This window comes from Gracilinanus agilis, chromosome 2 (assembly GCF_016433145.1).
Source record: "Gracilinanus agilis isolate LMUSP501 chromosome 2, AgileGrace, whole genome shotgun sequence".
Classification (NCBI taxonomy): domain Eukaryota; kingdom Metazoa; phylum Chordata; class Mammalia; order Didelphimorphia; family Didelphidae; genus Gracilinanus; species Gracilinanus agilis.
The window spans coordinates 484693045-484715764 of NC_058131.1; the positions used below are offsets into that span (position 1 = coordinate 484693045).

General features: G+C 35.6%; 1 protein-coding gene across 1 annotated transcript in view; it reads right to left on the bottom strand.

The window, feature by feature from the left end:
* Positions 1-22720, bottom strand: part of SPTLC2 (serine palmitoyltransferase long chain base subunit 2) — a 149575-nt gene that overhangs the window by 6830 nt on the left and 120025 nt on the right. Inside the window, exon 10 of the mRNA XM_044664963.1 lies at positions 1027-1162. Within this exon, the coding sequence (XP_044520898.1) occupies positions 1027-1162 (136 nt within the window). The remainder of the gene's footprint in view (positions 1-1026; positions 1163-22720) is intronic.

Genomic DNA, 22720 nt, shown 5'->3' on the forward strand with positions numbered 1-22720 from the left:
CACTGACTCCACATCTAAATCTTGTCTAAGTAAAATCTTAGATCTAATATCCATGGGAATTTTGGTGTTTACTTAATTAAGCTGTCCCATTTTCTTTTGTTCATGTTCATGGAGCACAGTGATTAAAAAAAAATCTTTTCCGTTAAAGTTGTTCAAACTACTTCTTTAGAATGAAAAGATTTTGTTCTTTATTACTCTTTTCATGACAGTGCTAGCAAAGGGTTTTCTCTAGACCATATCTATTCTTCTCTAGCTTTTGCAAAGTCAATACTCTGTAATAGGAGTAAAAAATAGTGAGGAAAGCCTCACTATTACATTAAGGTCAAGTATTTTATTTTGCTTAACCTATCACCCTAAATCCATCTCTTTATTTCATTCTAGAGCTTCACTGTTTTTCTTTATGTAAATAAAAGCTTGATAATGAATATAATTTTATGTATCTTTCTGGAATAATTTAGATGTAATCCTATTTGAATGGGCCAAATGACTCAAGAACCTTATATGCCTTGGATATCTATAATAAGTCCACTTAAAAACAGTCTTATTATATTAGTAATTGTGGAAATCACCTATGCTTGCCGCAGAGATTTGTAAAGTGCTTAAGCAACAATTATGGGGAGTGGATAATATGAATATGATAATCTTCACTTTAAAAAGGAGTAAACTGAGGTTCAGAGAAGTAAAATACCGACCATGCTGCCTATGGCTAGTAAATGGCAGAGGAAAGGTTTTGCACCTAGATCTCATTTCAAGTTCAGAGTTCTTTCCTGCAGTGTTTCCTGCAGTCCTATAAATAAATAAAGCAACCAGTAATTGCTTGCTGAATTAATAAATTATTAATATGGCATATCTCAATCTATTAAGTTTGTAAAATCTTTAGGAAAGTATTTTTACCTTTGTTAATGAAAAAAAAAATAAAATAATTTTCCAAAACAGCATATACTCCAGAATAAAATAATATATATTTTCATACTAGCTGCTTAGAGTTCAGAAAGGGCCTTTTCAACAGGCTGTTCTATGACTCACCCAATTTTAGCTGGCATGTACAGCATCAAAGGCACCACAGGGGAATCTTCATTTCCATAGATGATGAAGCCCATCTCCTTCAATCGCCTTCTGAAATACCGAGTGTTTTCAGCTAGCTGTTGTACGCACTCTTTGCCTGGAAAACATTGGGAAAAAATATCAAAATTATCAATAGACTAAGGAACATCTCTCGAAATAGTGTTATCTTCCTTTGGACTTGATTCAGAATTAGTCTACCAGTGTCAGTAGTCTTGAGAGTGGGAGAATTGAGTTTCAATCCTGCCTCTGAGATCATGAATAAATCACCACCTACCTCTCTAAGCCTTTTTCCTTCTCATCTGTAAAAGGAAATTGCCATACCTACAGCACCTACCTCACATGATTGTTGTGAGACTTAAATGATGAATGTAAAGTTCTTTGCAAACATTATAGCACAAAGGCATTTAGTATCATTCCTGGCACATAGTATGTGCTTAGTAAGTGTTTACTGACTGACTCAAGAATGAAGAGAGTTTTACAAAGAATAGTAAATGCAGGAAGACACTGGCATAATTTGGGCTAATTTGAGTTCTTTTGATGAATTGAAAAACTCACAGTGATATGGCAATTTCTTCTACAAATAATAATCAAACACATGATTCATTTTCATTTTTTAGCTCCCCAAACAGTCCATTATCTGTATTTAGTATACAGAAAACTTTTTGCATATCTTTACATTAATATGGCTCTGTATCTTCTTCTTTGGCAGATTGTCCCCAGGATCACTTCTTCTCTCTAATTTGCCCTATCAACTAGTTCTTTCCTTTTTGCCTATAAATATGTCCAAGTTTCCTGGACCCAGTAGAAAATTCTCACTAGAATCTATCATTCTCTCAAGTTATCATCCTTATCTCTCCTCCTTTTTACAGCTATTATCACCTAGAAAAAGCTATCTATACTCATTGCCTCCAACTTCCTCTTCTAAATCTTTTGTAATTTGTCTTCCCACCTCATTACTCAACTGAAAATGCTCTTTCTTTTCTAAAACCTTTACCTTCGGTCTTAGAATCAATACTGAGTGTTGGTTCTAAGGCAGAAGAACAGTAAGGATAGGCAATTGAGGTTAAGTGACTTGCTCAGGGTCACACAGCTAGTAAGTGTTTAAAGCCAGTTTTGAACTCAGGTTCTCTGGCTCCAGGCCTGACTTTCTATCCACTGAGCCTCCTAGCTGCCCCTGAAACTGCTCTTTCTACAATTATTAATGACCAATCTTAATTGCTGTATCTACTGGTTATTTTGAAGTTCTTATATGCCGCCTCCTTTTTGTTTTATACCTTTCAGAAGCACTTAACACATGACCATGCCTTGCCTTTCCTCCTGGATACTCTTTCCTCTCTTGAGTTTTCATAGAATTACTCTCACTTTTGGTTCTCCTCCTATTTTATAATTACTCCTTTTAGCCTCCTATACTAGAGCATCTTTGGTATCATTCCCAAGATATTTCTTAAGGTTCTGTCCTAAGTCATCGGTTTCTTCTCTCACTTGGTGACATCATCAGTTTCCACGAGTTTACTTATAACTTCTATGCTCAAGTATTTATTCTCATACCTTGAATATCCTTTTCCCATTAGAATACAAGCTTCTTAAGGGCAAGCACCATCTTTTAGCATCTTAGTATTCCCAGGTATTAGCACAGAATGCCTGGGACAGAGAAAATACTTAATGAATGCTTGTTAATTTGACTTGACTTGTATATGGATGCCTCCCAAATCCATATATCCAGCTCTTGTTTTATCAGATATTTGAAACTGAAGGTTCTTATGCATCTCACACTGAACTATTTCTATAACTGAAATCATTATCTTTCCCTCTCCAAATTCCCCCACTTCTTCTTTAGTTCTCTATTTCTGTAAAGGCCACTATCATCTGTTTTAGTTACCTAAGATTACAGCCCTGGCATAATTTCTCTACCGTTCCTTGTCCTTCACCTCTTCATATTTAATCAGTTGCCAAATATTTTTGTTTTTACCTTCACAAGATCTCTAATATCTATCTATCCCTTTCTTTCTACTCCCAGAGCCAAACTAATTTTCTTAAAAAGCAGATCTGACCATGTCACTTCCTTATTCAAACACCAATTCTTCTCTACTGCCTTTTAACATCAAACTTAAGCTCTACTGTTTAATTTTTAAAAGCCCTTCACAATCTGGCCCAAATTTATCTTCATTAAAAATAACTCCCCTTTCTGCACTCTACAGTACAAATTTATGGTTGTTTTCCCCTTGCCTGTCTCTGAGTCTTTGCATTGGCTGGTCCACACGCCTAGAATGCTCCTGGAATACCTTGTTTCCCTCAAAACTTTGCAAAAATAACACCTTCTAAATGAAACCTTTCCTGATCCCTGCAGCTACATCTCCTCCCACCCCTACTCCAATCTGACTTTGCATTTTTTCATATATATTGCCTCCCCCTGTAGAGCAAGAACTTCCCAAGGGCAATGATTGTTTCATTTTTGTCTTTATATCCCCAGTACCCTAACATGGTGTCTACAAACCTAGTAGATTCTTAATAAATGCTTGTTGACTGACTAACCTCTGCACTGCTGATATCTCTTTGTCAGTTCCTAAATAAGAAGTCATGTTTAGTAATTCATTTCATATACCATCTAGCATGGCACCAATAACAAATGCTGCTCTCTCTTAGTGATCATGTTAGTTCAAGTTATCTTATTTATACAGATAACTCACCAATCTAAACAGATCTTCATCCTTCTCCTCAGTTTTAGACCTCTATCTCCAGCTGGGTTGCTGGACAACTCTACATGGATTTCATATATAGTATTTCAAATACATCAGAACTCAGAATCTTTCCTTCTAAACCCAATCCTCCTCATAATGCTTGTATTTCTGTCAAGTATATAAACCAGATTTCACCACCTAGAAGTCATCTTTCAATTTTCATTCTTCCTTCCCACTCACCTCCCATAACCAATCATGATATGATTCTGTTGATTCTTACTACTCACACAGCTACCACATCATGCCCCCACTCAGACCACTGCAACAGCTTCTTAACTGGTCTTCCTTTCTCTGAGACAATACTTTTTGTTTTTATAGAAAAATAATTAAAAAGATGCATTTTAATAGCAAGCATGTTTAAAAAAAATATTGACTATAGCAAAGTATTATTCTCTACCAAGTACCTCCCCTCCCAGTCAGATAACTCCTCAGGTTCTTCCTGTCTGGCTTTTTTCCAACTTGATCCTATCGAATTCATATTTGCTGTGACCTCCAGCTATTACTTCTAAGCAACACACAGAAAAAAGAAAATCTTGGTCAGGAAATGGAGCCAAATATCATAGCCTAAGTAAAATCTATGGAAAACCAGCAAAATACAGAATTATTTTCATTTTTGAGTTAAAAAACTATTACTCAATCTTCCTGAAGTATCATATCTTGAAGTATTCCTCAAGAATTAAGAAATTCACTCAACTCTAGGCTAAACTTTATTAAAAAATCAGATCCTATTAAGCTAAAGAGAATCAGTATTTTCTGCTCCAATCTATTAACTCAATTATAAAGTTTTTTGTATAAAATTTTCAATCTAAAACTATTAAACCTTAGAAAACATCTAATCCAAGGGTTTAAGACTAGGAACTTAAAAATAATTATTTCCTTTGCTATTCTATATTTTATGTACTTAAAAACATAATTCTAAGAGTTTTACCAAATTGTTAAAAACGTCCATGAGATGATAAAACATGTATAGCTCATTTAAAATTGGTTACCATTTCAAGGAGCCAGGGAGGAAAACAATTTGGATCTTATAATATCAGAAAACATATGTTGAAAATTGTTGTTACAGGTAATTGGGAAAATTAAAAAATTTTAAAGGGTCTACAAGACAAAAAAGTTAAGGGCCTTTGCTTTGGTTCAACCTCTTCATTTTACAGATGAGGAAACTGAGGGTCAAAGTAGCAGAGTCTGGATTCAAATCCCAATTCTTTTATTTTAAATTCGGTTCTCTTTTGGATGCATCATACTTATGAAGTTGCCCTCCCTGTTTGAGACATTTCTTATTATAGGTTTGCACTAGAGAAGAAATTATGTAATTTAGCTTTATTAATTAAAAAAAATAAAGAAGAGGGGGCAGCTGAGTAGCTCAGTGGTTTGAGAGCCAGGCCTAGAGATGGGAGGTCCTAGGTTCAAATCTGGCCTCAGACACTTCTCAGCGGTGTGACCCTGGGCAAGTCACTTGACCCCCATTGCCCACCCTTACCACTCTTCTGCCTTGGAGCCAATACACAGTATTGACTCCAAGATGGAAGGTAAGGGTTTAAAAAAAAATAAAGAAGAATCAGTTCTCAAAAAGATTTGTCTTTTTTATATGGAGAATTGGTAGGAAAATTAAGACATCAAAAATTTATTTTCCTACTTGTCAAACATAAATGATTACTTTCAAGGGTTTATTTAATTACATTGGGATGATTCATAAAAAGTATTTGGGCAAAAATAACACCATAATTCAATTAAATTGTTTAGAAATTTCAATGAATTAAACCTTACTATTTATCTGTCATATTTAAACTCTTCTGAGAAGACATTTTTATAATGAGCTTTTATACCATATTTTATTTAACTTGTTTAGTCAATAAACATTTATTAAGTGCCTACTACATGCACCAGATATTGTGACAAACAGTAGAGGTACAAAGAAAAGAAAGCAAAGGGGTCTCTGCCCTCAAGGAGCTCACAATTTAATGGGGAGACATAACAAATTATATACAAAAACAAGCTATATGAGCAGTGATGGGCAAACTATGGCCCGAGGGCCAGATGCAGCCCCCTGAAATGTTCCATCTGTGGTGTGTATTCCTAATCTGATGAATACAATGAGTAGGATACAATACAATGAAACTTCAAAAGAGTTGCTTTAGAAACAGACTGACAGATGAGCATTTCCTTTCCTTTGGCCCCCTCTTTATAAAGTTTGCCCTTGAGGATAAATTGGAAATAATCAACAGAAGGAAGGAACTAGAATTGAGAACCTGGGAAAGGCTTCCTGTTGAAGGTAGGATTTTGGCTGGGACCAGAAAAAAGCTAAGGAGCCCAGGAAGCCAGGATGAGGAGATGGTATGGCAGACTGTACTTTAGAGGAAAATTACTTTAGCATCTGAGTAGAGGATGGACCGGAGAGGGGAAAGATTTGTGCAGATCAATTAGTAGGTTTCTGCAATAGTCCAGGAGGGAGGAGATGAGGGTCTGCACCAGGGTAGAGGCAACATCAGAAGAGGAAAGCTAGCAAAGTGGAGAGATGTCCCAAAGGTAAAATCAAAAGGTCTGGGCAACAAGATTGAATACAGGGAGTGAGAAATGAGGATGTTGAGGATGACAGGAGAGGAGCTAAGGATGATACCTCATGACATATCCTCAGGGATTAAAAGGATTGTGGAGCCTTTAATAGAAAAAGAAGAATTTTAGGAGAAAAGATCATGAGTTTAGTTTTGGCAATGCTGAATTAAAGATATCTACAGGACACCTAGCTTTGAGATATGTATTAAGTAGCTGGAGATGTAAGAGTGAACATAATTAGAAAAATGGGTGTCCCTTGAAAACTACCTGCATCAAAAGAAGCTAGATGGCTCAGGGGTCAAATTTGACTTTAGACACTTCCTAGCTGTGTGTCCCTAAGCAAATCACTTGACCTCAACTGCCTAGCTCTTACAGCATTTCTACCTTGGAACCAATACACAGTATTGATTCTAAGATGGAAGGCTAGGGTTAAAAAAAGCTACCTGCATGTCTTTAGAACTTGCATAATATGGCTTGCTAGAAAGCATAAGTCTCTTCTACATAAGTCTTCCACAAAAAGTCCACAACTGTACAACATGCTATGAAAGTGCTGAAAGTTTAATTTAGGGAGGGAAGGGAATAATAATTTATGTCCCAGTTACTGTACTAAGCATGTATCACTACTATTCCCCACCCCCTCCCCAATACTACCACTAGCAACTAACATTTATATAGTCCTTACTAGGTGCTAGGCACTGTGGTAAATTCTTTACAATTATTATCTCATTTTATTCTCACAACCCCAGGAGGGAGGGGCTATTAAATGACAAAGCTAGAGTCTGAGGCCATAGGTGAGCTTCCTGACTCATTTCCCTGAGACTGTGTGACCTCAGACACTTATTGGCTGTGTGACTCTGGGCAAGTCACTTAATCCTTTTTTTGCTTCAATTTCCTCATTTGTCAAATGAGCTGGAGAATTAAATAGTAAACCATTCCTGTATCTTTGCCAAGAAAACCCTAAGGGTCACACAAAGATGGACATAACTGGAACAACAACTTTCTGACTCCAGGTCCAGCACTCTATCTATTGCACCACCTAGCTACCTAAAATATCAGACTTAAAATAATATATCAACTTAAAATATCAGAGAAAAGGTAACTAATGACCAATTTTAATAGCAAAATCACTATTTTTTTTGTGGAAAAAAATTGATTCCAATCCATTTTCTAAAGTAGGAAGAATATAGACTATGTATGAATACTTTTTTTAAAAAAAAAGAATCATTAGGGGGCAGCTGGGTAGCTCAGTGGATTGAGAGTCAGGTCTAGAGATGGGAGGTCCTAGGTTCAAATCCGGCCTCAGACACTTCCCAGCTGTGTGACCCTGGGCAAGTCACTTGACCCCCATTGCCCACCCTTACCACTCTTCCACCAAGGAACCAATACACAGCAGTTATTAAAGGTTTAAAGGGTTAAAAAAAAGATAAAAAAAAAGAATCATTACTAAGTATCAGTTCCAAGGTGGAAGAGCAGTAAAGGCTAGGCAATTGGGGTTAAGTGACTTGCCTAGGATCACACAGCTAAGGAGTGCCTGAGGCCACATTTGAATCTAGGCCCTGCCATCTCTGGGTCTGGCTCTCTACCCACTAAACCACCTAACTGCCCCCATGTTAAAGATTCAGTGGAGTGAGGGGTACTGCTAAGGCATATGAACCTTATTCTCTTGTTTTCTTTTTCCTTCCTTCCTACCCTACTTCCACCCTTACTTTCTGTTTAGTAACAATTCTAAGACAGAAAGGCAAAGTATTGGCAAATGGGGTCAAGTGTCTCATCCATGGGCACACAGTTAGGAAGTGTCTAAGGCAGTGATGGGCAAACTACAGCCAGCGAGCCAGATAGGGCCCCCTGAAATGTTCTATCCAACTGTGTGACATCACTCCTAATCTGACGAATACAATGAGTAGGATACAATACAATGAAATTTCCAAAGAGTTGTCTTAGAAACAGACTGACAGATGAGCATTTCCTTTCCTTTGGCCCCCTCTTTAAAAAGTTTGCCCATCACTGGTTAAGTAAGATTTAAACCCAGGTCCTCCTGACTCCAGGCCTGGAGCTCTATCCACTGAGACACCTCACTGGCATGAATATTTTTCATCAAGAGAAGAAATTCAAGGCAGCTTTGATCCAGCCATACCATTGCTGGGTTTGTACCCAAAGATAATAGGGAAAAAGACATGTAAAAAAATATTTATAGCTGCGGTCTTTGTGGTGGCAAAAAACTAGAAAACGAGGGTATGCCTGTCAATTGGGGAACGGTTGAACAAATTGTGGTATCCGTTGGTGATGGAATACTATTGTGCTCAAGTGAATAATGAACTGGAGGAATTCCATGTGAACTGGAAAGACCTCCAGGAATTGATGCAGAGTGAAAGGAGCAGAACCAGGAGAACATTGTACACAGAGACTGATATACTGTGGTAAAATTGAATGTAATGGACTTCTGTACTAGCAGCAATGCAATGACCCAGGACAATTCTGAGGGATTTATGGAAAAGAACGATACCCACATTCAAAGGAAGAACTACAGGAGTGGAAACACATGGGTTGATATGGACATGATTTGGCATGTAGACTCTAAACGACCACCCTAGTATAACTATCAATAATATGGAAATTGGTCATGATCAAACACACATGAAGAAACCAGTGGAAATGTCCATTGGCTATGGGGGTTGGGGAGGGTGGGGGGTGAGGAGAGTAAGAACATGAATCATGTAACCATGGGAAAATTTTTTTTCCCTAAAAAATAAAATTAAAAAAAAAAATCAAGGCAGTTTACAATATTATCTGGCTTTACATTTCTCTGACTTACAACAAAAACTAAAAGGTGAGAAAGAAACTGGGAATAAAGAAGAATCAAGTTGTGGTGCCAATTTAAAAATAAGGAAAGATTTCAAACAATTGGGCTGGGTGCAGCAGCAGAATAAAAATATGCCACTTATTTTCTAAGAAGCTAGCAGAGTGTAATAAAAAGAATGCTAGACTTTGAAGATTTGGGTTAAGATTCTAGCTCTGCCGCTTGCTGCCCAAATAACTTTACGGAAAGTCATCCTACTCAGAATTTTAGTTTCCTCATTTTAAAAATGAAGGTGACTAGATCAGATGATTTTTTTGGGGTCTCTTCCAACTCTGACGGTCTTCTAAAACCTTAGGATCTTAAGTATTACTTTTTATACTGATTTAATATTAATAATATGGTTCTTTTTTAGATTCTGATTAGATTTTGGTGATCTGTGTCTAATTGTTACTAAATTTCCAAGTTGATAAGAGTTGAAGATTTCTAGTTATCTCTATTTCATAAAGTCATGTAAGGGAAAGTTTATCAATAATCCTTCACCTTAACCAAATGGCATGAGCTATCCTGGACAGAAAAGGTCATAGCTATTTTCCATGGAAAGTTCTTTGAAGTCTATGTATTGATTAAAAGTTTGGGGTAGGGTAAAGACATAAAAGTGCCAGACATTTAGCCTTAAGTGTTAGTATTACAAATTACTAAAACTTTGCTTTTCAAAAACAAGTGTTTTTGACATGTGCCCACCTGTTTAATTTTAATGCAATTTTCCATTTAACTAGTTATGGTTAAAATACCAAATTGTTTTCTTTTGTATGCCTTGAATCATAACCAATAAAATGTACCAGTCTGGGACCTCAAAAATAACATTTCAGGTGTTGATTGAAATATTCTGAGCTACTAATGACATTTATACAAAAATGATGCACAGTTAGAGTTAATCCCCTAATTCACTTTACACTCTACTGCACAACTACTAATCTTTACAAATTTCCTGGATGAACTGATATAATCTGCCTAGGGGTGGGAGTAGAGTTAGAAAACACTGCTACCTCCTCCAACATGTAGTTTCTAATTAAGTGAATTTGGCTAATTGAATCTAAAAGTCAACTAAAGTACTTTTTTTTTTTTTTTTGCTGATTTTCCCCCCCTCAAAAGTATCAGTCTAAAAGTAGACAATTAGTGACACATGAGTTCTCTCACTTGGGAATCACCTTAAGTATAATCACTATACGGTCCCACAGAATTGGACAAACATTCAAATCTAGTTAGATCCAATGCCCAAAGGGCTTTGGAAGAATGCCTACCCTTTGACCTAGCCATTCCACTGTTGAGTTTGTACCCCAAAGAGATAATGGGGAAAGAAACTTGTACAAGGATATTTATAGCTGCGCTCCTTATGGTGGCAAAAAATTTGAAGATATGGGGGTGTCCACTGATTGGGGAATGACTGAATGAATTGTGGTATCTGATGGTGATGGAATGTCATTATGCTGAAAGGAATAATGAACTGGAGGAATTCCATGTGAACTGGAAAGACCTCCAGGATTTAATGCAGAGTGAAAGGAGCAGAAATGGAGAACATTATACACAAAGTCTGATACATTATGGCACAATCGAATGTAATGGACTTTTCTACTAGCAGCAGTGCAATGACCCAGGACAATTCTGAGGGACTTGTGAGAGAGAATACTCTCTACATCCAGAGGGGGAACTGTGGGAACAGAAATGCAGAGGAAAAACATGATTGATCACATAGTTCGATGGGGATATGACTAAGAGTTTTGATGTTAAAGGATCACTCTACTATAAATATGAATAACATGGAAATAGGTTTTGAACAATGATGCATGTATGGCCCAGTGGAACTGCTTGCCAGCTTCAGGAGGGGAGAGGGAATTGTGAATCGTGTAGCCATGGAAAAATGTTCTAAATAAACAAAAAAAACAAACAAACAACTAGCTCCAATTATATATACAGCTTCATTAAAGCAGAATCATAATCTTTCTCTCTTTTAAAGGCACATATATGTCAACAACTGGTTTAGAGTACAAACTCATTTGTCAAATCTTACAGAAAAAGATAATGGAAGATTACAAAGCAATATTATGAGACATCAAGAAAAGGTATGTAGAGGAAAAAATAAGTTTACATGAGATCAGTGAGAGGTCCAGTTTAAGTTAGAACATGCTAAAAGTTCTTAGTGATGAGAATATATCAAAGTGTTAATTGAAATTTGGGAAATGCCATTTAAAAGTATATATATATTTTCTATGGACACGTGGGAACTATCAAACTACATTTCCCGTGGTCCAACGGGTTTCCGGTTCCGGTTCTTTGGGCGTGGGAATGCCTGCGTCACCACGCAGAGAACAGTTTAAATGGGAGGAGAATTGAAAGTAAGCCCTCTTTAGCTACTCTTGGCTAGCAGGCAGGTGATAGGAAAGGTAAAGATGGCAGGGTGAATGTGAATTCTTACAGGCACGTGGTCTAATGACTTTATCCCTATCAGCATGGCTTTAATTAAAATACTAATTTCTACATTTATATCATCCTTTATCATTTTTAATCATAACAAAAGGTTATCTAGTTCAATTTTTTACTTTACCAGAAATAACTTTGACAACTTAAACAACAAGTAGTCATCTTAGCCTCTACTGGCAGATCTCCAATGATGGAAATCAACATTACTTTCCCAAAAGCAATTCATTCCATTTTTAGATGGCTTCTAATTTTTGTGATGTCCCCCCACCAATCATCAGGACTAAATTTACCTCTTCAGGACTTCAATTCAACAAGCACCTACTTTATGTAAGGCGCCGTAGATAACAAATGCTTGAAGTTCTATATTCTTAGGCTACAAATAAATCTCTTCTACCTGACAGACATCATGTCTCTGCCCTATAATCCCCCATATATCATCTGTCTTTTCTTCCCAGGACTAAAAAATATTTAATTTCTAAACACAATACTCCAGAAGTACTCTTGACCAGGAAATATGTGACAGGACTATCACCTTCTTTGTCATGGACAGGATGGTTTGCTTAATATTTGCACTGAAAGTCTCATTTGCATTTTTGGCTGACACATCAGTCTTCTGACTGATACTGACCATTATGTTTTTTATGCCTCTTTAATCTTGAATCTGTATATTGGTGAAGTTGTGTTTTTTGAACCCAACTGTACAATTTTACACACATTTTAGGCCTATGAAATTTTATCTTGTTAAATTCAGTTCAATGACATAGGATGGCAGGTCTCAATATACAACATAGCTTAAGTCTTAATTTTGTGACATTATACCTATATAGTTACACTTGGGATTATTGATTTGTTTTCAAAAAGAGATGTCTATTGTGCTGCTACTTCTCCAAACATCACTGGGAGACAGCATGGATACAACACTGATTCTGAAGGTGAGAGTCAAATGGAAACTATTTGACCGTAAAAACTGTCAATCCAAGAATATTTTATTTAAGAGACTCATTTAAGTTAATAAGTTTATTTTTTAATTTAAATACTATGATACTTAGAGCTTAAAGAGTCCTATGAAACTGAGGAAGACAACAAAGGAAAAATGAGAAAGATATGTCAAGATTACCCTAAGAAACAATAAAATCTAAATATTATATGGCACTACTAGTTCATATCATATCATATATCATATCATATCATATCAGGGACTACTGTCCCTGATGTGCTGCTTGAGGATTGGTACTGAAGGAGAAATGGCATTAAATCAAACAAAGATGGCATTAGTAGCTAGATTAGCTCAAATATGCACAGATGAATTCCTGTATTAGAGGCAACACCATTTTTAAGGCGATGAAGGATCCTTTTTAAGATAACACCTACCTGGGAAAAGTCAAAAAGGCTACTCTACTATAGCAAAAAGGTGATCATGAAGACATGTAATTACCAAGACTGAAAAGGTTCAGAAATTATAAGGTCCTATTGTTCTTACTTTTTTCTCCCTTCTTACTGTATTATTAGTAATTTGGAACTTTTTCTTTTCATATGGTTGGGACATTTTGCAATTATTTTTGAAAATTGTTCCTATCTTTTGATCCCTTATTTACTGGAGAATGGATTTTGATCTTAGATATTTAAAACAATTCACGAAATGCTCTGGATATCAGGTTTATATATTTGATGCAATCCCTCCCCCCCAACTTAACAATATCTTATTTTTTTCTAGTTGATTATTTTATTCATGAAATAATCTTTAAAATTTTATTTATGGGGCAGCTGGGTAGCTCAGTGGATTGAGAGCCAGGCCTAGAGACAGGAGGTCCTAGGTTCAAATCTGGCCTCAGACACTTCCCAGCTGTGTTACCCTGGGCAAGTCACTTCACCCCCATTGCCTACCCTTACCACTCTTCCACCTATAAGTCTATACACAGAAGTTAAGGGTTTAAAAATAAAAAAAATTTTATTTTTTTTTGGAAATATCTATTTTTTCTTTTTTGTGATTGTCAACTGTCTCTTGTTTGGTTACTAATTCTCCCCCTAATCAAACATCTAAGAGGTACTTTCTTTCATTCTCCTCTAGCTTTGTAATGACCTTACCTTTTTAAAACTGTTATTTTCCTTTAAGAATTGTGTTATTCAAGGAGCAGTGATCACCAAAGAAGGAAGAAAAATGTACTCATATTAATGTCTTAATGTACTCTTGCTTTGGCGAGCTGTTTGCTCTATTTTCAAGGTCATATTGTTATTCTAAGCTATTAAAAGTGATGTAATTTGGTGGCAAATATTAGTACAAATAAAAGACATTTAAGTACCAAAAAAAAAAAAACAAAAAACAAAAAAAGTTGCGTTATTGGTATAAGCTGTTGGTCTAAACTTATTTTTCACTACTCTTTTTCAGATTTCCCAGAAATTCCAGATTATTTTTTTCTTTTACTAGCTTGTATTCCTGAATATATCAAGCATGAATTTCTTGACTTATTTATGAAAACAAAAATTTATTACAATTATACATTACATAGAGATACATAATAATTATATATAATAATAAATTTTCTATAATTTGTGACAAGATTTGAGTTTGTGTTCTACCTTAGAAGTTGTGAAATCCAGAAGAAATATCGGTTTACTTCTCTATGCCTCATTTTTGTGTAAAAGGAGAATAAAAGGGAGGGGAGGAAGGGAGACAATTTGGATCTTATATTTCCAAAAAGCATATATTAAAAACATATGTAATTAAGGAAATGAAAAAAATTTTTAAATTCCATCCAGAAAAAAATGAAAATAATATTTATGCTACCTATAATGTGGAAAAAGCATTTTATAAACCTGAATTGCTATGGAAATGTTATTATTAAATATTATTGCACCATGAATACAACAGTGCTTTTGGGATATATGAAACTATTTGCCCCATGATCAAAAACCCCAGAGAATGATGTTTAATTTGTCCTTGGATTTTGGGTTTTTTTTTTTGCATTTTAATTATCTGTCCCTCACCATTCCTAACCTCTCCCCACAAATGAATAATTAAAAAATAAAAATAAAACCATCATAATATACATAGTCTAGCAAAACAAATGCTCACCTTGGTTGTGTCTATAAAAGCAGCTAACGTTAGCACTTTATAATTATTATCTCATTTGATATTCACAACAGCCCTGGTAGGGAGGTGTTATTATTGTCCCATTTTGTAGATGAGGAAACTGAGGCAAACAGAAGTTAAGTAAAATGCCCAGGATCACATAGCTAAAATTAAAAAAGAGGAAGAAAGAAACTGAGTTGAGGTTGGGTTTCTGGTCCATCTACTCATTATAATATTACATGTATCTAATTAGGAATGAATATCATTCACTAATATGGAAATGTTAATAATATCTAGGTATTATAGAAATAGGCTAAAATATTCTCTCAGTTTTTGTTGCTTTAAGAAAAACCTGGAAAGCTATTCAAACATTCAGCACTGGAATTTGTAAGAAGGGAAATATTATAAAAGTCCTTTTTCCCTGAGGCACTAAACCAAAGGAAAAAAGAAACTATTCCTCCCAGACTGGCCTCCATCCCCTTTGAATGAACACATGAATAAATGCATGAATATGACTGTTCTAACTTAAAAATCACTTTTATCAAAATATTTTTTCTTTTTATGCTTAAGTATTTTTTCTGGGTGTTTTATTGTTGAAAATTACTTCCATGAATTGCCAAAAAGAAGGGAGATGTTGACTGAAGGCTGGCACAGAGCACCATCAGTACAATAAAGACCTCATTCAAATGACCTTCTAGCAGAAGGATAGGATACTTTATTAGCTGCAGAATAAGGAGTTAGGGTCCTTAGAGACAAACTGCCTTTAAGTAATGGGTACCCTAAGGTAAATAAGGTAGTCAAAATGACAGCACTTCACATGCATTTCATTCTTGGAACTAGGAGTTAAGTTTTCCAAGTGGTATAATGGAAACTCACTGGATTAAAAATCTGAGGACCTGAGTTCAAATTCCTGTTCTGTTAATTTTGTTTTTATGAACTTGGTCAATTACTTAGCATATCTGAGACTTACTTGCATATATGCAAAATGAAAGTCAACAAGCATTGTCCAGGGCTAAGTGCAGGAGATATAAACAAAGAAACAAAACATATTGTCCTTTTCTCAAGGAGCTCACATTCTAATGGAATAGACAACTCCAAAGATAATGTACATCTTGAGGCAGTTAGGTAGCACAGTGGATAGAGGGCCAGGCCAGGAGTAGGAAGGACCTGGATTCAAATCTGTTCTCAGATACTTCCTAGCTGTATGACCCTGGACAAGTCACCTAACTCCAAATGCCTATCCTTATGACTCTTCTGCCTTATATAGACTTAGTATTGATAAGACAGAATATGTGTTTAAAAAAAAAAAGACTACATCTGAGATATCTACACACACACACACACACACACACACACACACACACACACACACACACTGTGTGTGCACAATAGATGGAAGGTAATCTCAGAGGGAAGGCACAAGTATGGGGGGGGGGGAGAGTGCGAACCTCAGAAAGACTTCCTAGTAATGAAGGTAGCAAAATTTACACAATTAACAGCATCATACAAAACGATTTTGAAAAATGTAATATCACTAATCAATTCAATGATCAACCATGACCACAGGGGACTGATAGTGTAGAATGCTACCTACTTCTTCAAGAGGTATGTAATGTACTACATTTGAGAGACATAGCCTTGGATATGGGAATTTATTTTGCTTGACTATGCATATTTGTTAGAAATGTTATGCTTTTTCTTTTCCAGTGGGAGGGAGGTAGGAAGGAGAGAAAATAAATTCTTGTTAATTGAAAAAAAATTTTTTAATGACTAAGGTAAGCCAGGTACCACTATGCTAAGCATACATGCTTGTGTTTTTAAAGTCATACTATTATGATTAAAAGAACTGTATTCTCTTGTGAGACATTTAAAGTATCTAGTGCTTTAAAGCTGGTCAAACTTAAGGGGGAAAATGCATATACATATATATATTAGAAGGAAGCTTACTTCAGAATTTTTTTGGTGAGCTAAGTCTAATTTGAGGGAAAGTAACCTGTTATAATAATCCTCAAACATCTCAGAAGTTATAACGTAGCCTAAAAGCTCAAAATCACCATAGAAAACCTCAAACCAAAGCCATCTACAAAAAACTGGATTCAAAATTACTTCAGGCTAAGTAAAAACTTGCCAAAATGCAGGCTGGAGTGAAACATGTACTTGTACGTGTTACATGCTCTTTTAAAAAGAAGGGGGTGAACATGGAAACTGTGACAGACATAACTACAGCAGTATTAATAGATCCCTGGATAATTAAGTCTCTTACTCAAGAAAATTAAATGAACAGTAGCCCTTTGGCCTCTTATTTAACTGTGTAATAATATCATGTGAATGACTGGAAGAAACTATTAAAAATGGAAAATTTATCAATTAAATAAAATGCAAAAATCACCCAGAAAAGGCAGAACATAAAAATATTTTTTTTTTTGACTTGAACTCTTGTCTTGTTCCAGCACTTTCCACTATACTATGTCCCATTCTATCAAAACTTAGAACGTTTATGGGGAGAGACAACATATAGACATAATAGCCACAGTTTAACATCACCGATTATATGCTAAAATGTATTTCCAAACTCTAGTCCGAATTCTATACAGGCTATAGAGGATAGGGAAGACAATTTTTAGGAGAGAGCATCCAAGGCTCCTGAAGGATAGTTAAGATTGTTTCCTCTGATTTGATGATGACTGGCCAGTCACAATTCTTAGATTTTCTCTTTTCCTTGACAATCCTTGACGATCAGAACAATGGCTACCATTGATTATTAGATCAAAAATTCATTGGCAACCAAACAAAGCCTAAACAATAGTAACCACATTGGAAATTAGACTGAAACCAACTTCAAAATATCAAGATATATCAATCATATATGATCAATATCCTTGGATTCTTATAACTATGAGGAATTTTTTTGCCTCTGAGATTTGGAAAAAGAAAAAAGGGTTACAAATTCAAATTAAAGTTAACATATAGCATTTAGCTTTTAGGAAGATTCTACTTTCACCATCAATAATTTCAAAATTAAGAGAGGGCAACAATTTGCTTCCAAACAGGGTGAGTTAGCATATAAAAATTATATTTCTATTTCAAATTTTTATTACTGTCTGCTTATCACTGCTTGCTACAGTTCAGTCAGAATTAAGTGAAAACTATTTTAAATGTAGATAGTTTACCCAAGTCTAAAAAGTTTGAAGAATAAGGCCTTTGTTGAAGACGTTTTCCTTTTGAAGGGTATAGATACCATTGCCACTAACACATTTGAGATTTTAATGACATCTTGGAACCTTTTCCCAGGGTACTTTTAGCTCATTAATGTGTCATTAGCTGACACATTAAAGATGACTGATAGTACATATATGCCATACTCTTGGAACTGATCTTTAAAAGGGACCAAAGAATGGAGAACCAAAACCAAGATGAAAGAGAAGCTAGAAATATGATTATTAGTTCTCATGGAAAAAATCTGCATGGCTTAGTGACCCCTCAGGGAGGCAGGTGGCCCCAAGAAAGTAGGACACCCTTGTCCACAAAGATGGAAATAGAGCATTATTTATTTCTGGACCCAACCTCTATGAGAGAAGAGGAAGAAGAGTTTCAGCCCAATGTAAAATTCTTTGACCAAGTGGAGGACTTTTAGGACTAAGTAGGAACCAGAACCAAAGAAGCAGCATGAGACATGCAATACGAAAGAACATTTGGAAGGGAGTTGACTCCTAAGCGACATGGAAATGGTTCCACCGCAAAGTATTACCCTAAGGCCACATCACTATAGAGGTCCACACAAGGTTCACCAAAGATGGAAGAAGAGTTATCTTAGCTGTTTATCTGCTCATGTATGAGTTGTTTCCTTGTCCGTCAAGTGAAATGAAATTTTTCCTATATTCAGGGTACTGTTAACTTGAATGCTTGTATGAAAGCTGAGCGCCCTTTTAATAAAAACTTTTCTTGAGAGACCTAGACATGATGTTCCTAGGAGAAACCCTGAGTAAGGACATGAATGAATGAATATGATTCCAAGGCTGAACCTGGTTTGAATAAAACCACAGCTAGAGTCTCTGGGTCATAGGTTACATACCTTATCCTGCAAAAGCATTATATTCACATTAAGTGATACAAGTGCTAATTCTCAGGAACAGAAGGAAATTCGTTTTTCAGCTTCATTTTGGTTTTGTTGTCTTTTACACATGCATATATAGATGTCACAATGTTTGGTTAATCCCCAAAGGAATCTAATGGCATTGAAAAAATCACAAACTGATGGCAAGAGCCTAGAAAGTGAAGTCATGGAAAACTCCCTTTGGCATTTTAAGTCCGGCTCTAGTTTGTACTATGTTAATTTGTACTTGTTTATATGTTCCTTTGCAAGTGTTCTTAATTTTTTTTCCCATTTATATTTTCCTTGTGTCTCCAACTACTACATTTCCTATTTTGAGTGTACCTTTCCCAACATGGCCTGTATCACAGTCTGAACATAACTGGCATTCAAAAAAATTTTCTGGCCAACTTAAGTAAAATGAAAAAATTATGAGAGAATATGAAATGTATTTGTACTTCATGGTTACATGATTTGTGTTCTTTCCTTCCACTCTGACACTGCCTCCCCCCAAGATGATGAGCAATTCCACTGGGTTTTACATGTATCATTGATCAAGCCCTATTTCCATATTATTGATAATTGTACTAGGGTGATCGTTTAAAGTCTACATCCCTAATCATGTCCCCATAGACCCATATGATCAAGCAGCTGTTTTTCTTCTGTGTTTCTACTTTCATAGTTCTTCCTCTGAATGTGGATATCGTTCTTTCTCATAAGTCCCTCAGAATTGTCCTGGATCATTGTATTGCTGCTAGTAGAGAAGTCCATTATGTTCAATTGTACCACAGTGTATCCATCTCTGTGTATAAGGTTCTCCTGGTTCTGCTCCTTTTACTCTGCAACATGGAATTCCTCCAGTTCATTATTCCTTTGAGCACAATGGTATTTCATCACGAACAGATACCACAATTTCTTCAGCCATTCCACAAATGAAGGACATCCCCTCATTTTCCAATTTTTTGCCACCACAAAGAGTGTGGCTATATTTTTGTACATGTCTATGCATATTTTTTAAAAGGTTTTTATTAGTTTTTTTTAATTTGAGGGTAAATTAGTTAGAAGGGTGAGAAAATAAATTTAACTGAAAAAGAGATTGAACTAGATGATTTATGAAGTCACATTCCAATTACAGAGCTAAGATCCTAGGATATGTGGGAAAGAGAAACAAGGTAAGAGAAAGAATCAAGAGATAAAATTTAAGGTTTCCAGTCAGATGAGTTTGAGTTCAATTTAAATATGTTTAGTTTTTTTGTTTTTGTTTTTGTTTTTTATATTTTTAAGCCCTTAACTTCTGTGTATTAGTTCCTTGGTGGAAGAGTGGTAAGGGTAGGCAATGGGGGTCAAGTGACTTGCCCAGGGCCACACAGCTGGGAAGTGTCTGAGGCCAGATTTGAACCTAGGACCTCCTGTCTCTAGGCCTGGCTCTCAATCCACTGAGCTACCCAGCTGCCCCCAAATATGTTTAGTTTTAAGTAACAGAAGAGATTCAGCTTCTGTTCAAATAATTCCAGTGATAGAGTGCTTATCATGGTAAAAAGTAACCTACTCCTTTATTGTATAGCTAAAATTATGAGAAATTTCTTTCTTAGGCTGAGCTGCAATCTGTTTCCCTTTTATTTTTTGGGTCCTATACATGCTCTTAGGCTCACAGAAGTTTAGAATGACTTTCAAGTACAAAGAATGATACTATGTTCTCTTTAAAGTCATTATTCCTTGGGATCAAACACTCCTCCCCATTCACTTACCAGTTCCCTCAAGTATTCTTCAGTCAATACGGTTTATAGCTCCCTCACTATTCTGTTCATTATTTCCTGAATATGCTCTAATTCATTCATTCTTCCAATCACTCAGCAATAAACAGAATTTCAACTCATCAATAAAAGGGTAGTAGATCTGAAACTTTTATATATACTACACACACATATATTTTAACTAAAGCTACTTTAATTTTATTAAAATTACAGTAGCATCAGGTTTTTATTTTTATGTGGGTGGGGGACTAGTTCACTTCAGCTAGATTCTCTAGATCAGTGATGGGCAAACTTTTTAAAGAGGGGCCAAAGGAAAGGAAATGCTCATCTGTCAGTCTGTTTCTAAGGCAACTCTTTCGAAGTTTCATTGTATTGTATCCTATTCACTGTATTTGTGAGATTAGGAATAATGTCGCGCGGCCAGATAGAACATTTCAGGGAGCCACATCTGGCCTGCGGGCTGTAGTTTGCCCATCACTGCCCTAGATTGAACTTTTACAGTGGGATTTTTGGAACCCATATAGAGAACTTCATATTTACATTTACTCAAGAAACACTGTGACCTGACCTTAAATTGTACTGGCTATGTGATCCTCTAAGTCACTTAACCTCTGAATGCTCCAGGTAATTGGCTTAAACTATAAATTACAGAAGTTCCCACTAGCAATGAGAGAAGAAATTTCTTCTACCAATAAAATAGCAGATCCATAATAAAAATAGAACTGGTCTTTGAATTGGAAAAACTTAATCTGGGTGTCAATTTTGTCACCAGCTAGTTTTGTAATCTTGGACAAGTTACCTAACCTTAGCCCCAGGCTTCTGCTCTGAAACATGGTAGTTATCACTTTTACTGTGAAGAAAGCTTCTTGTAAGCTATAAAGCTCATATTTATGTAGTGAGTTATTATCCTTGCATGCCATCATTTTAATTTCTGCTCATCTTATGGCCTCTGTTGAGATGTTTTTACAATCTTATTCTAAAAGCATTTGTGATCTCTTCTATCATTCTCTAATTTGATAAATATGCCTTCTATATCTTCTTTAAGGTTTTAAAAATGCTCAAACAGGCAAAGATTCACAGAAACTTGAGAATCAGAAATTCCTCCCTAAGTCATCTAGTTCAATCATTACCTGATACATGAATCTTAAGACTTTATAGCATTAAAATTGGAAGAGGTTATCTAGTTCAATCCTCTCATATCATAGATAAGGAGACAGATCCAGATATGCCCCCAAGGTCACCAATAGTGAGCAGATGATCCAGGATTTAAACATAGGTATTCATTTACCAAATCCAAGGCTTAGTTATAAAGACTATGGATGACATTATTTTTTCATATGAAAGATCTATAAAATAATTCTTGGTGGTTTGATTAGTACAGCATTAAATCTATAACTTTTTTCTAGTATTTTTATTATGTTGGCATAGTCCTCTTTGGGGTTGACAACGACCTATTAATCAGTACCTATTAATCAGTACATGTTCAACCACATTCTATTTTCATCTTGCCTCACCACTGTAACTTCTACCCATTGGGTTGCTATAAGGTAGGTTGAGTGATTATCCCTATTTTATAGATGAGAAAATGGATATTAACCAACTTATCTGGACTCCCATGCTAGTTGGTGACAAAACCAGAGCTAGAATCCAAGTTCTTTTGACTCCAAATCATCTGTTTTTAAGTCTGTTCTCTAAAGCATTGTTGTCAAACTCAAATAGAAATTCACTATTCTGTACATAAAGATCTCTGATGCTGTATCATAACACAGTTTTAAGATTACTATGTTTTACTGTGTTTTTATTTATTTTGTAAAATACTTCCCAATTACATTTTGATTGGGTTCTGGGTTATACATCTCCTGCTCCATGTTTGATGCCTCTGCCCAAAACAACCCAGAAATGAGTAAATTCTCTCTTGCCTAAGAAAGCTATCTGCATATATTCGAAGAGACATCATACCTTCAAATAGTAAACGCTAGTTCAGCTAAGGTAGTGCTTCTAAAGGAGATACAGAAAGCTTTCTTAAGAGAAAGAAAATGCAAAGCAACCATAGAAGTTTTTCAAAATTTAAGTACTTGAAAACATGTTGGAAAGTAGAGTATGATTAATAAAAAACAAAACCAAGAGATCAAAAGCACAAAGAACTGCTTGTTTTTCAGAATTTGCTGAAACAAT